General features: G+C 37.7%; 1 protein-coding gene across 3 annotated transcripts in view; it reads left to right on the plus strand.

Moving 5' to 3' along the window:
* Window positions 1–14392, plus strand: part of LOC127416622 (BTB/POZ domain-containing protein kctd15-like) — a 34086-nt gene extending 19694 nt beyond the window's left edge. For all 3 annotated transcript variants that reach the window (XM_051656063.1, XM_051656062.1, XM_051656065.1), the window contains exons 4-5: window positions 183–488; window positions 11668–14392. In XM_051656063.1, the coding sequence (XP_051512023.1) occupies window positions 183–488; window positions 11668–11826 (465 nt within the window). In that variant the 3' untranslated portion in view covers window positions 11827–14392. The remainder of the gene's footprint in view (window positions 1–182; window positions 489–11667) is intronic.
* Window positions 14393–15112: the final 720 nt, after the last annotated feature.

The following is a 15112-nucleotide window of genomic DNA, read 5'->3' on the forward strand; positions in this document are numbered from 1 at the left end:
AAATCTTTGAGTTCATATTTAAAGCTCTGACTTTTGATTGTAGACTTTATTTAAAGATTTTTTTATAACACAAAAATTGCACTTCCACTCATTTGTGATTTTTCTTCCCTATAGAAGAGTATAGCAGGAATTAGACACATACTGTATTCCTAAATTGTCCCTGATCTTTCCCTCTGTTTTAGGAATTCAACCTCCTGTATGAAGAAGCACGTTATTACCAGCTGTCGCCCATGATAAAGGAACTTGAGCGGTGGAAACAGGAGAGAGAGCAGCGACGTCTGGCACAGCCCTGTGACTGCCTGGTCGTGCGCGTGACCCCTGACCTAGGTGAAAGAATCGCACTCAGCGGGGAGAAAGTTCTCATCGAGGAGATCTTCCCCGAAACCGGTGATGTCATGTGTAACTCTGTCAACGCCGGTTGGAACCAAGATCCAACCCATGTTATCCGCTTTCCCCTGAACGGCTACTGCAGACTGAACTCTGTGCAGGTAAATGCAATTTTACTGTTTTACAGTCACTAAAATCTGTGCTTGTTTATCTGGTACAGACATCATGTGGGTAATTTCATTCAGATCATTTAATAACATTCCTGCATCAGTGGAGGTGTCAGTGGAGGATCAGTGGAGGAGTTTCCTCAATCCTTGAAGAAACTCATTCTGTCCTTAATAATGGTTGAACTTTAAAGGTCTAATTAGTGCACTGGGTACATGTTTATAGTATAATGCTATACCTGACTAATGTTTCCACATTTAACTTTGCTAAAGTAGCTGCCTACATTGCACATTTGCAGTGGTGTATGGAAGTAAATGTGCCTTCTGTTCAATTCTATTGCACTCTGTCTAGCTGTTTTTAATGCAATAATGCCGAGGCAGCAATTTCTAGAGTCTAGGTGTCTGTGGAACAACAACATGCACCTGTAACTTCTCTAATGGTGATGAAATTTGATATGCAGTTTTGGACCAATCCTTGACTGAAATTACATTCTAACACCGAACGTGTCATTGCACACACAAAAAAACTAGATGCAGCACCATGAATACAGCTGAATGCAGGTGTCTTGACATGCATTTTAAACAGTTAAATTTCTTCTTTTTTGGGGGGGGGGGTGATTTTTCCCCTTTTTCACACGCCCAATTCCCAATGTGCTTTTAAGTCCTCGTGGTTGCCTCAATCTGGGTGGCAGAGGACGAATCCCAGCTGCCTCCACGTCTGAGACTGTCAACCCACACATCTTATCACGTGGCTTGTTGAGCGTGTTGCCACGGAGACATAGCGCATGTGGAGGTTTCACGCCATCCACCACGGCATCCACGCTCAACTCACCACACGCCCCACCGAGAATGAACCACATTATAGCGACCACCGGGCCAATTTGGTTGCTTAGGAGACCTGGCTGGAGTCACTCAGCACACCCTGGGATTCGAACTAGCGAACTAGTGAACTCCAGGGGTGGTAGCCAGCGTCTTTTACCACTGAGCTACCCAAATTTCTTTTTAACTTGATACAGTGTCTAAAAAATGTTGTGCTCCTGCGTGAGGCACAAAAAAACAGCAAGACATGGCGCAACAGTCAAAAATGTCCATCAAGCGCATGATTACAGTACATGGGAAAACAAGCAATAGAAACAAACCCAAACACACACAATAGAGACATCATACACCTGGGCACACAAGGAAAAGAAAGCCTTGTCATGTGCAGCCATATTTTTTACTCTCGAAAAACAAAAAGGGAGCGAGAAGAAAAGAATGGCTTGAAAATGATATGCATAATTTACACGTTTCTTCTTTTTAAGACACAGCTCTTCCCTTTTATAAAAGACTCCAGTGTAACAGTGCCCAGAGCGGTTGAAATACACGTATTGCATTTTTTAATACCATACTTACACTTTCTCAAACAGCCTCAACCCCTTTATGCTTCTTTTATAGATTTCTAAATGGCTTGCAATATAATTAATTGGCTGCATCAACTAACACAACATTTTCTCTCTGTGATTTCTGTAAAAGTGTGTCCCTCTCAGTTTCTGCTGAAAATGGCCTAACTTTTGTTTGCATGCTACAGTAAAGCTCATTTGCACATTTCCTTCTACAACTAGTTGCTTTCCGTTAACCGTCAAAGCTTGCTATAATAAATACATCTCTTTTAAATAAATCAAAGAAAGCTCATAGCTTTATTTCAAAACCAAGGGAGCTGCCTTGTCATCTACTGAGAGGAAAGAAAAATCACAAATTAGATCTCTCCACTATTTCATTTGTTTCTCCTAGACAAGAGTGAGATTAACTTGAGACTTCTGATTTAGGGTCTTGCTTTATTTTAATTCAGAGATACAGACCCCTGTTAAAAAAATCTCAAAATAACATTTTTGTCTGGGTACTGCATTCATAGGCGGCTCCCTTTTAAGTAAGTGTCCTAACTGAAATGGAACCTTGTAAGTGGTCGATTTCGATTTTGATCACTCTACACAAGTAGCAGCTCAAATAGCACTTATCATGTGTAGCACATGGGAGACATGACTCACAATTGAGTTTGACATTAGCATGTTGCTAAGCTAACAATGCAATACTCTAACAAATATTTGTGTATGCTGTGCATTTTTATGCTTGTTAAAGGATCCATTTTTAATTAATTAAACTACTATTCATCAATACTTTTCAGTATTGAATGCAGAATAAGTGAAAATGAAATGCATGTTATAATTAATATTTTTATCTTAATTCAACCACCATCCTGGATTAATTTTTTCACCAATCCATTCTGGAATGCACTCTGGAATTGCTTTATTGAAGTACATATGATGCTGCCTTCGATTTTGTCTGCATAATTTTGCTGGAGTAAAGTGTACAGTATGATGCCTTAAAATGCTATCTTAAAATGCTGTCTAAGTAGGCTGCTCACTAGGTTTTGGAACAGAGCTCAAGTGTCCTCTCTCACACAGTACTTTTTGTTTTCTAGTCAAAAGTCAAAACCAATTAACCAAGTTAAACCTCATCATCATTAGTATGTCAATGACCTCTTGAACACAGGAACAAAGTTCTGCTCAGCATTTGCTGATGTGTGATTTTTGAAGTGTGGGATGTTTAAAGACTCTTTGTGAGAGGTTTTCTGATTGAACAGGCTGTCTGTTTTTTTGGACAGGCACTGCATGGACAGCCTGGTTGGGCGGGCACAGAGGATAGAGGGTGTGTTTCTTTTTGAAAAGGTTTTAAACTCTGCACATTCACACAACAGCAGAATGTAGCCCAAATCAGATTTTTTTCACGCACATGTGACACAGATCTGTTAATTGGATGATCATGTGAACAGCCAAAAGTGCTTTGAATCTGACATTTTCAAATCCGATCTGGGCCACTTTATATGTTGAAAAATAAATCGGATACAAATCTGTCTATATGATTTTTACCAATGTGCCTTCATTGTGAACAGACAGGTCAGATTTAATGTGATTTTTACATCAATCTAACTCAACATTCGTTATTTGTGCACTTGATCTCTGGCATATATAGGCATGTTATGGTTTTAAATATTTAATTGCTAGTCATATCTTTTCTAGGTAATGTATTCATTTCTTTTTTAAGGAAATAAAATCAAATGAAAGGCTCAACAGTTTGATTCATTGCGATTTGTTTGGACTGCACGTATTAAAACATGTGCGTGAAAAGAGGCAGAGATAGATTTATGTAAGTGCTCTGCCAGTGGCGTAATTTGGAACTTGCGGGCCCCAGTGCAAAGAAACTGTCCTTGATCGTTTTTCATCACCCCTCGGGCCCGCTGTCATTTTTATGGTTTCTTCTGGTCTACTATTGCGGGCCCCCTCTTGCCCTGGGCTCTAAGGCAGCTGCCCACTCAGCCTTCCCTCTAGTTACGCCCCTGTGCTCTACTCATGTCACTTGGGCAGAAAACACAATTTCTATATTTCTCAAACTGCATCAAAATGTGAATGCAAGTAAGTCAATGGAAATCTCCTTCGATTTTATAGTGTGTTTCGCTCTTAAGCAATATTACACTCTGACAGTTAAATTGCACCATACAAAAGCAAATTACTTCTTTTAAAAATACTTTATCCATCAAGACGGTCTTTCGCCATCACTTGCTGATGTAATATATAGCTGTGCAATGTGTATAAAACCTCACTCTCCTGACCTTAAGAGGTGTACTAGCGACTGACGCTAGAGGCTGTAGCCTTTAGCCTCCTTGTTAGCGCACCAGCCTCCCATGCCAGAGATGCCGGTTCGAGTCCTATACAGAGCGTTTGTTTTTGCTGTCTAATAACTCGGTTTGTTTCTACTTTTTAGAATTGAGGCTTGTTTGTCTTGAAAAAGTTTGAGAAGAAACTAATAAACCAATGCAGAGTGAAACATGAATGATAACTGTCGAATTTAAGAACATAGAGCCTGACCGATACGGGATTTTTGAGACAACACTGATTTTAGAGGGGGAAAATTCACAGATTACCAATATGGTGGCCGATATAGTTAATTTTTGAGCTGGAATGAAAACAAACCTTTTCTATGTGGATTGTGCACTGATTTTGCACTGATATGACTATGCAAAGGTACTCAGAAGGCTGCTTTCTTAAACAAATATTTTTATCAAAGAATATTTGACATTATTATTATACATTGTCAACCAATTCTAGAAATGAACACTGAGAAAATAAAGAATAAATAAAAATACAATTAATAGCTAAACAAACATCAGTACTGTATGTTCAGTATGAGTCAGTTGCTGACCATTTAAATAAAGAATAAATTAAAATGATAGCTAAATAAAAATCAGTACTGTATGTTTAGTATCAGTCAGTTGCTGACCATTTAAATAAAGAATAAATTAATTAAAGCTAAATAAAAATCAGTACTGTATGTTTAGTATCAGTCAACGGCTGACCATTTAAATAAAGAATAAATTCAAATAAAATAAATAGCTAAATAAACATCAGTAGTACTGTTTAGTATCAGTCAAATGCTGACTATTTTAATACTGCCAGTCAGTTAGGGGCAGGTTGTAAAACAAGAAGTATTTACACCTGCCGAGTCAAGAGATAAACAGTGGCAGCTCTTTATTCTGCTATACAAGTTCAGGGGAAACTTTCAACTGTGGAAAACCAGACTTTTATATATTACATTTTGTAAATGTAATGACTGGAATTGTTCGGTTGAAGGAGGTACCAAACTGTGAATCCTGAACAGAACAGTTTGGTAAATATACGTTTACACATTAGCTTCCACTCAGCTGACAAGGTATGAAAGTAGCTACGTGGTTAGATAGTTAGCTATAAGCTCGTTGTCACGGAGAGTAAAAAATTGACTTTATTAACTTTCCAGCATTGCATCTCACAAACTAAGTAACAACATAGCGTGAAATCAACACTCAACAGACACAACCCACCACTGCACCGTTGTTTGCTGAGCTGCAAAAAGATGCTCTGATGTTTACGTTTCAATCTGCAACATTACTGACTGCACTGACAAACTATAGCTGGCTAACACAGCAAACAGATGTGATAAACATGAGTGACATGGTTGTCAGGGACAGGGTTAACGTTATATTAGTTATATTGAAAAGGGAAAATTATGGGGTCATTGTTAAATAACTTTCCAGTATGTATTTCACAAACTAACCAAGAAGACACAGCAGAACCACCGTCAGTTCAGCTCTGTAAACAATGGAGTCGGAGCATGCTCTGCTGGACAAACTACATTATGACACAAATTCTAAATCACCCCAAGCATTATTTTCTGCATTATATGTTCTGAAAAAAGTTTTCATATCTGCACATATCAGAAAACATATACGGCGATACGATATATCTGTGAAAGGCTAATATCGGCCGAACGATAAATCAGTCGTTCACTGCAATGAATCCTTTTCACAGACTGTGATTATGCACTTCCGGTTGATTTAGCAGCATAAATCTTGAAAACGTATACAGTTGTGGCCAAAAATATTGGCACCCTTGGTAAATATGAGCAAAGAAGGCTGTGAAAAAAAATCTGCATTGTTTATCCTTTTAATCTTTCATTCAAAAAATTCACAAAAATCTAATTATCTGGTTTTATTTAATTGAAATAAAACAATTGAAAGAGGGGAAATATCTCATTATTAAATAAATATTTTTCTCCAAAACACGATCCACAGTTATTAGCACCCCTAGAAATTCTTATGAGTAAAATATATCTGAAGTATATTCCCATTCATATTTTAAGTGCACCTGGGTGACTAGGAGCATGAAATTGTTCAGCCATGACTTCCTGTTTCACAGGGGTATAAATATGAGGTAACACACAGGCCAAATTCCCTTAATCATCAATCACAGTGGGATAGACTAAAGAATATAGTTCTGATGTGTGGCAAAAGGTTGTTGAGCTTCACAAAGTGGGAAGTGGCTATAATAAAATAGCCTAAGCATTGAAAATGCCCATTTCTTCCATCTGGGCAATAATTAACAAGTTCCAGTCAACTGGAGATCTTAAGAATCGGCCTGGAAAAGGACATGTGTCTATATTGTCTCCATGCACAGTGAGGAGGATGGTTCAAGTGGCCAAAGAATCTCCGAGGATCACAGCTGGAGAATTGCAGAAATTAGTTGGGTCTTGGGGTCAGAAAGTCTCAAAAAAAAAATCAGACATCACCTACATCACCACAAACTCATGCGTCTTCAGCTTGCCAGACACTACTGGAACTTCAAATGCGACCGGGTTCTATGGTCAGATGAAACTAAAAAAGAGCTTTTTGGCAGCAAATACCAGAGATGGGTTTGGCGCACACAGAGATAAAGAATTACCCAATGACCACGGTTAAATGTGGTGCTGGATCTTTAATGTTGTGGGGCTGTTTTTCTGCCAGAGGTCCTGGACATCTTGTTCGGATACATGGCATCATGGACTCTATCAAATACCAACAGATTTATAACCTGGAAGCTTACAATGGGCCCTGGTTGGATATTCCAGCAGGACAATGATCCAAAACAAACATCAAAATCAACACAAAAATGGTTCACTGACCACAAAATCAAGGTTTGGCCATGGCCATCCTAGTCCCCTAACCTGAACCCCTCAGAGAATTTGTGGGGTGAACTGAAGAGGAGAGTCCGCCAACATGGACATCTGAATTTGAAGGATCTGTTGAGATTCTGTATGGACGAATGGTCTCAGATCCCTTGCCAGGTGTTCTCCAACCTCATTAGGCATTATAAGAGAAGACTCAGAGCTGTTGTCTTGGCAAAGGGAGGTTGCAAAAAGTATTGAATAAAAGGGTGCCAGTAATTATGAGAGAAAAATATTTATACAATAATGAGATATTTCCCGTTTCAATTTTTTTTACTTCAGTTAAAGGTTAGATTTTTGTTTTTATTTTTTAAAATGAAAGATCAAAAGGATAAACAATGCAGATTTTTTGTTTGTTCACAGAATTCTTTGCTCATATTTACCAAGGGTGCTAATATTTTTGTCCATAACTGTGTGTGTGTGTGTGTGTGTGTATGTATGTATGTATATATATATATATATACATTATTTATTTTTATTATTATTATTTATATTTATTTTATTATTATTTTTTTTTTTTAAAGTAGTCACCATTGCTGCAGTGTGGTTTCAAATACAGCTGCTGAGTGACAGACAATAAATTTGGCATCTTTTTTCTGACTGCCGGCTCTCTTTTATTTTATTTTTATGGAAAATTAATTTTTTCTTTTTTTAATAATCACGATTAATCACATTTTCTGTATAAATAATTGCTGAGAAAGGCCCTCAAACAACAATAATTCAATATATTTTGATTTAATAATCATATTTATATTTAAATAATAATAGAACATATATTATAAATCGAATAATTCAGATAATTAAAATGCATAACATTATTGTGTCAGACGAGTAAAGCACTGATAAGACAATAAAAATGTGGCTTTAGAAGGCAATATATTGTTTATTTCCATATGATTAAATATCAATCTATCATTGGCTACAGTCCACAGCAATCATTTTGTAATTGAGATTGTCAACCTGTCCAAGATATATTTATTATAAGGGCTTTCTAAGTAAGTGATTAATTGCATACACTTTAACACAATATTTTTTATATAACTAATCACATTAAATTAATGTGTTAAATCAACAGCCCTAAAAATTATTTTTGCTCTGGTCTACCATTCACCAATATAGCTGTAGAAGTTTATCCCGCTATAGTTTACTTCCACGTTTCAAACCCAGAAATGTGAAAAGCGTTATTCAAACCACTTGCACAGAGACGGCACGAGATTGAGTGAGTCTACAGTGAGATGATTTGAGGCAGTGAGGAAGTGACAGTGAGCTGGCGGTACGACAATAACACGAAAAAATTCAAGAAGGAAAAACATTCAGACAACGCCTCACACACACACACGTAGTGTCCCAAAGCTGAGTCTGTCCGCCTCTGTTCATTTATCACAGTGATTGAGTATCTGGATCAACACAGACATAGTTGAACTTCCATCAAAATGACAGATACACCACTGCAGAGAGAGAGAGAACTACTCTACTGACGGATACAACTCGCACACACAAACTCTGTACGGATCAGGAGTCCTAATAGACTGTAATGGGCTTTTCACACTTGAAGTTGTTAACCTGGGGTAATTTCTAACCCTGGGTTAACATAATCCTGTTCCATATTTTACATGTACATACCGTATTTTACCCTTAGTTCACAGTGCATGCCTTTGGCACCCCAGTATGAGATTTAGCTAAAGGTGTCTTAACTAGGAATGGGCCAGGATGGTCGACTAGTCAGTACAGTACTGCGAATGACCGCAATCAGAATGACTTCTTCAGTGAATCAAGTTGAATGCTGACAGTGTCATGAATGTGGAATTGGGGTTTGGATGAAAACGAGTTGCTGTGCACCGTTTACATGTGTGTCCACAATGACAGTAAAAACTGGAAATCAGCTACATTGTGGGGAGAGGCCAACAGTTTCCACATGGAAAATAATTTAATAAACATAATAAATAATGTCTTAATGAAAATGAAATGTAAAAACGTATAGGGTTAGGAGAGCTCAGTATAAAACAATAGAATTTAATGTAGAATCCCCATCCTTGATAGAAAACAAACATGAGTGTGTTTACTTGGCTGTACTTTGGGGACAAAATTGAGTCCGCAAATTCAAATGCTCAAATTCAGAAAAAACAGAGTGAGACTATTTTATAATCCACATTGGACTGCATAATCAAAAACACTTTTGAAGCCATTGGTGGTGTTGTTGCTGCATTTTGACCAAAAATGCTACACAAAGTGTGTGTGAAATGTACTCCCCAACTTAATGCTGTTATCATGCTGCCTTTATGCGCTATTTAAATTTGTGTAAATAGGAGTTTCCCACTCGGAAGTTGCACATGACCGACCCCTCAAGTAGTCATTACGACTGGAAAACTCTGAGATCTGGTGCATTCAAGTCAAGTCGCAATGATCGTATTTACAAGTTAAGCATACATGAACGCCACCACAAAGTTGTAATTATGAGTGGGAAAATCTGGATTTTCTTTGAGCCCTGATTTTCACATTTTAATAGGTAATAATTTAGTTTAACTTGAGGATTTTGTCTGTTCCATTTAGTTTGTATGCATTTTAATGCACTGAAGAATAACAATAAAACTTGAAAATAACTATAAAAATAAGATTTATTTAGGTGGTTTATGCAGCGACAAGCATTTGCAACAAAACTAAATTTCTCATCATTATAAAGCATTAATTACACACCTAATGCATAGATTTGCTCTTCATTTTGTTGCATTGATTCTAAAAAGGTTCCTGCCTTTGCTAGTAAGTGAAAAAGAGAGAAGGAAATATGAAATCGCAAAACGGGTCCGTACTTTCCGACTAAAATCACTCGAATGCACATCAGATCATATTTAAGATTTCCGACCTCATAAGTAGAAATCTCTCAAGAAGACTTGAGCTCACCAATCATTTTGATATCCAAGTTTCTGAGTTGGGAGGAGACGTGGCGGAGGAGAGGATGGTTTCTGTAGGGAATGAAAGGTTTTATTCATTTTTCTAAATGCAGCTATTTGATAGCACTTGCCATTTTATCATATACATTTATGTATATCAGCAACCATTTGATGTTCATTTATACACCATGAAAATAGCTTGTATTTGACAAATTCCGTTATTATTAGCAAGCTAACTGAATGATGTATTATGACGTCAAAATAAAAGTTCTGCAGGAAATATGCATGTACGAACTTGCCGCCATCCATGTTTCCTGTTCTTTCCAATAACAAAGCACTTGAATGTAACATACTCGTATTTACCACTTCAGAAGTGGGAAGATAATTCCGACAGCACATGAAGGAAGCATGAAAACATGATAATGCTCTGTATACAGTCAATTTCTGTCACACACACACACACTCCATCTCTCATTTTTATAAAAATAAGGTAAATGTCAGTGTGTGAAGTCGAGAGTGTAAACTTAAGTGTAGTCGAGAGTGTAAACTTAAGTGTATGAGGCACCTCTGAGGTCTGTGTGTCTTTGTCTATAACCTGTTCTGATCATGTCAAACTCACTCAAGAAGACAAATGTCTGTTCTGTGATCGTCTTTGCCAGGAGACAGATATACTTCGCCCACTGCACGTGTGACGCTTCGGTTAGATAGTCAGTCCTACACTAAATGAGGGTGGATCCACTAACTGTATGATGGAATCCAAACTCACATTAATAATCTCTCGGCCATTCACACATAATTAATGATGTCTTGAATGTGATTTTTTAAACAGCAGGTATACCAGGCAGAGGAAGACGTTGGGGTTGTGCCTAATGATTAATAGCCCTCTTATTATACACCTCTGCTTGGGCAATTACAGACATAACCAGACACACACTTCTAATATGTGTGACATAGATGAAGCTGCCGAAGCTGTGTTTGGCTAATTGAAAGGAGTTTGGTTGTTGCCTGTTGGAAAGTATTGTAAAGGTGGTGTGAAGTTGGTTTTTTTTTTTTGACAAAGATTTTGTTTTGGTTAAAGGAAGGTTGTGGTGTAATGTACAGTATATTTTTGGCCAAACAGTGTTGAAACACTTGTTTTGCCTGTGGAATGTGTTGTAAATTAGTTTTTTGTCTGTTGGAAGGTGTTGTGAAGTTTTTGTTTTTTTCTGACAGTTTGTGTTTTGTTTGATGGAAGGCGGTGTAATGTTTATGTTTGACCGAAGAGAGAATGTTGAAACATTTGTGTTTTTGCCTATTGGAAGGTGGTGTAAATGTTTTATCTGAAAGGGTGTTGTGATGTTTGTGTTTTGGTTGATGGAAGGTGGTGTATTGTTTATTTTTTGGCCAAATAAAGAATGTTAAAAACCCTTGTTTTGTCTCTTGAAGAGTGTTGTAAAATGTGTATTCTTGCTGACAAAGTGTGTGTTTGTGTGTTTAGTTGTGTTATCTCTAAATAGCTCTTTATATCCAGTGCTTCTGTTCATTTTATAACAGGAAAAGAAAATTTTGAACACAAAGCAGAAATATAAAAGCATAAAACACTGATAACATCCAAAAAATAAAATGATACTCTGTGGAATTGGAGGAAGAAAACTAAACAGCAATTCTGACAAATGCATGAAGAAAATGCATTAGATCTCTTCCATGTAATTTCATTTTTGCTTGTGAGTTTTGACCCTCTGTGTTCTCTGTCCTCACAGGTGCTGGAGCGTCTCTTCCAGAAAGGTTTCAGCATGGCGGCGTCCTGCGGTGGTGGAGTTGACTCCTCCCAGTTTAGTGAATACGTGCTGTGTCGCGAGGATAGGCGGAATCAGTCCATGAACACGCCCATTAGGATAAAACCGGAGCCACTGGACTAAAGACACACATCGAGGCCCTCGGCCCCTGACCGAACTACACTATACACACAGATGGCCACAGACTCGCAGCTCTGCAGAGCTTAGCGTTTATAAGGGGAATGTAATTTATCACACACAAACCACAGCAGTTACAAACCCAAAGAACTTCAACAGAAACGACACGGGAGCAGCTCAGCTTTCCAACTTCCTGCTTTACCCCAACTCACCAATGAGAGGACTCCTTCTGTTCAGATGGGACACAAGCCCCGCCCCTTTCTCAGTGCAGTGTGTATTAGTATGTGTTATTGTCTTGAGACGAATTTGTGCAGTGAACACCGTTTTATCGGGTCACGTTTATGGACGTCTCTTCATATTCACGGTCATATTCACGGAATGGACAAAATCCATGTCTTAAATTACAACAAAGTCACTGGGGCTGACATTACTCTCAATATTAGGGGCACGGGGGTCAACTTTTCAAACCACACGGATTGTTTTTAATTTCGTCATTGTTTATAAAGTACTTTTTTATTCTTTTATAGCACCATGTTGTATGCAGATACCACACTGTGAGAAATCATTTTCTTAATCAGTTGTCATGTTTTCCAGTAAAAAATATCTAAAGATATAATAAGATTATAAGCTGAAATGGGCCACCGCGTTATGCAGAACGGGCCTCAAAACGGTGCCGCAATATGCCGAAAAGGACAGCGAAACCTGGAGTCCTGAACACCCCTTAATTTCTGTTCTGGGTAACAAAATAGTAACTGAAATAGTAGCTGAAGTGTGTCATTTCTGCGCCACCAAACAGAATCGCAAAAATAATCCGTTTCAAACAGGTTTCCCAAACTCCCTCCTATCTTCCATTGGTCAGGCAAAAAAGAGCCAGTGTTGCGGGCCACTCAAACAAACAGGAATGTTTTGATAGAGCCACTTTTTAGGGTGAAATCAACCTACGAATGGTTTACTTATAGTTGATTCTGTATATTAAGTTGGGATAGGATAAAGTATTTTAACTTAGAAAAATTACACACTTCAGCTTTAAAGATGTTTAGATATAATTACTGGAAAACAAGACAAAAATAGCTATTAAGAAAATGATTTTTTTTTTTTTTTTTTTTTTTGCAGTCATCAGTACTACGATTCAGTTTTTGTCTCTTGTGTATGTTTCTTGTGTTATATGAAGGATGTTGGGAGTGGCATTCTGAAGGCATTACATTTAAGAGCTTCAGAGAGACTTTTCCTGGCCGGGTATTACGCCCTCGGGCAGCATGGCAAAAGCAGTCTGGCTTTAATGCATTCGCCGCTATAGAAATCTTCTTTGTTTAAAGGAGCTACAAGCAAACATGGGTATTTCTAAACCCTGCGTTCAAAAATAGGTGACACCGAGGAGACCAAGTGAAAACATTGCCATACTTAAGCGTATCATTACACATTTGAAATGTTATAAGCTCTGTAATGTTGCTCAGTGAAGAACCTTGTTAGATCAAACAAGTTTTGAGCTAAATGGTACCTACACAAAAGAGATGTTTGTGCAAAGAACATGCAAAGAATGAAATTCAAGTCCCTTTGCGTAACTTGAGGCAAATTTTGAAAGATGAAGGTATATGATTGTGTCTAGATAAAATACATATGATTAATAGCGTACATTTGCACTTAAATACCGCTCTGACGCCAAGCTAGTATGAAAATAAGCAGCCAGTGTTTAAACATTTATTGGAAATAGACTCAAGTCTGTGCTCAGTGACAGAATGAGGGTAGGCCTACTAACTATGATGCATTAATTTTTTAAACCATCTTTATAAATGAATAATCATTATTCATTAGCCAAATTTATCAGAATAGTTCATTTTTCTAATTGTTTGAGGTTGACGTCTTAGATACTGAATTGTGCGATTAAATGACAGATACATCGTAAATGGGGTGCTGTCTGATTTCCCAAAACGGTTACAATGGGTGGGAATATTGTGCACTTGTCTTTAAAGTGAAAATGAATTACAGCTCCCAGAGTTCTTACGAACCTGGTCTCATGACAAGCAGTAATAATTGTACAAAATGGAAAAATCATTAGTTGTACAAGTTGGCTCGTACAAAAACTTACAACTTTTACTCCCATAGAGAAAATAATTAAACCAACGAACAAAGTTATTACGATTTTTTTAACCCCTAACCCAAAACTAAACCTAACCATAATTTTAATGGAAAATTACTGTTGTGTACTGTGGAAGAAAGAGAAAAATGGGGGTTTTGAAAAAGCGTTTAATTTCCCAAAGTTTAACATCGAACCCAAACCCTAAACCTAACCATGAATTCTAACCACTTACCCTAACCCAATCCTAAACATGAATTTAATCAGAAAACTTTATGGTTTGGAACGAGACGAAGGAAGTGTATTACAGGTTATTGACATACATCAGTCATTTCTATTCCATAAATAACCAAATTTGTCCACAGACATTTCCTTTCTGAAAATAAAATGTTGAATATGAGGCTAGCTAAAATTCGATGCCTGTATTGTATCGATTTAAAATACTGTCTATTGATTGGTTGCTTTCTGTGGCAATAAAAGTCTAAAATTTTCATACAATCCAAGTCGTACGATATCGTACGAATTTGCCATCTCTTACAAATCATACACTTGACATAACACGCCCTTTTTTAACATGGTGTACAGCTACTTAATTTTTTTAAGTTTTATTTACAAATATCAATTGATTGCAATTAATTTAACTTGCTGCGCTGCAACATTGGTTGCTTCCAATGTAGACAGCATTGCGCTACAACATCGGTTGCCTTGAGTTAGAGGACTCAAGTGTGGCCATCCAAATTTCTTGACTCATCAACATCTCCAGATCAAAGATCTAGAGAAGAAAGAACAAACTCCTCTGTTCTTTGTGTTCGTGTAACTCAACGATGCTGTTTCTTGTCACCCGAATGTGTTGATCAAAAACATTCGGCCTCATTCTGATCCATCTTCCCAAAGTCTTGTTTAAACTCAAGATGATTAGAAAACAATGCAGTATTGACTCGCATTAGAGCTCTGAACACTTCATAAACATAATGGTGTTTGCATGGACTGAATCTTGTGGTTTGTCTTTGCTGTCTAATTAAAAGTCCACCGTTGAGGCATCTCACCCCATCCAGCGTGCTTTCAGGCACAACCAGACCCCCCATAGGGAAGCCCACTCGAGCTCGGCTTTGTTCTGACCCACAGCGGCCCAGTTCTGTCATCCAGCCACCACAAAAGGAATAGCCAACCATTCCTTTCATGTGCCAAAGGGTGAGTGCGATATCCCAACATGCCTTC

Source organism: Myxocyprinus asiaticus, chromosome 26 (assembly GCF_019703515.2).
Source record: "Myxocyprinus asiaticus isolate MX2 ecotype Aquarium Trade chromosome 26, UBuf_Myxa_2, whole genome shotgun sequence".
Classification (NCBI taxonomy): domain Eukaryota; kingdom Metazoa; phylum Chordata; class Actinopteri; order Cypriniformes; family Catostomidae; genus Myxocyprinus; species Myxocyprinus asiaticus.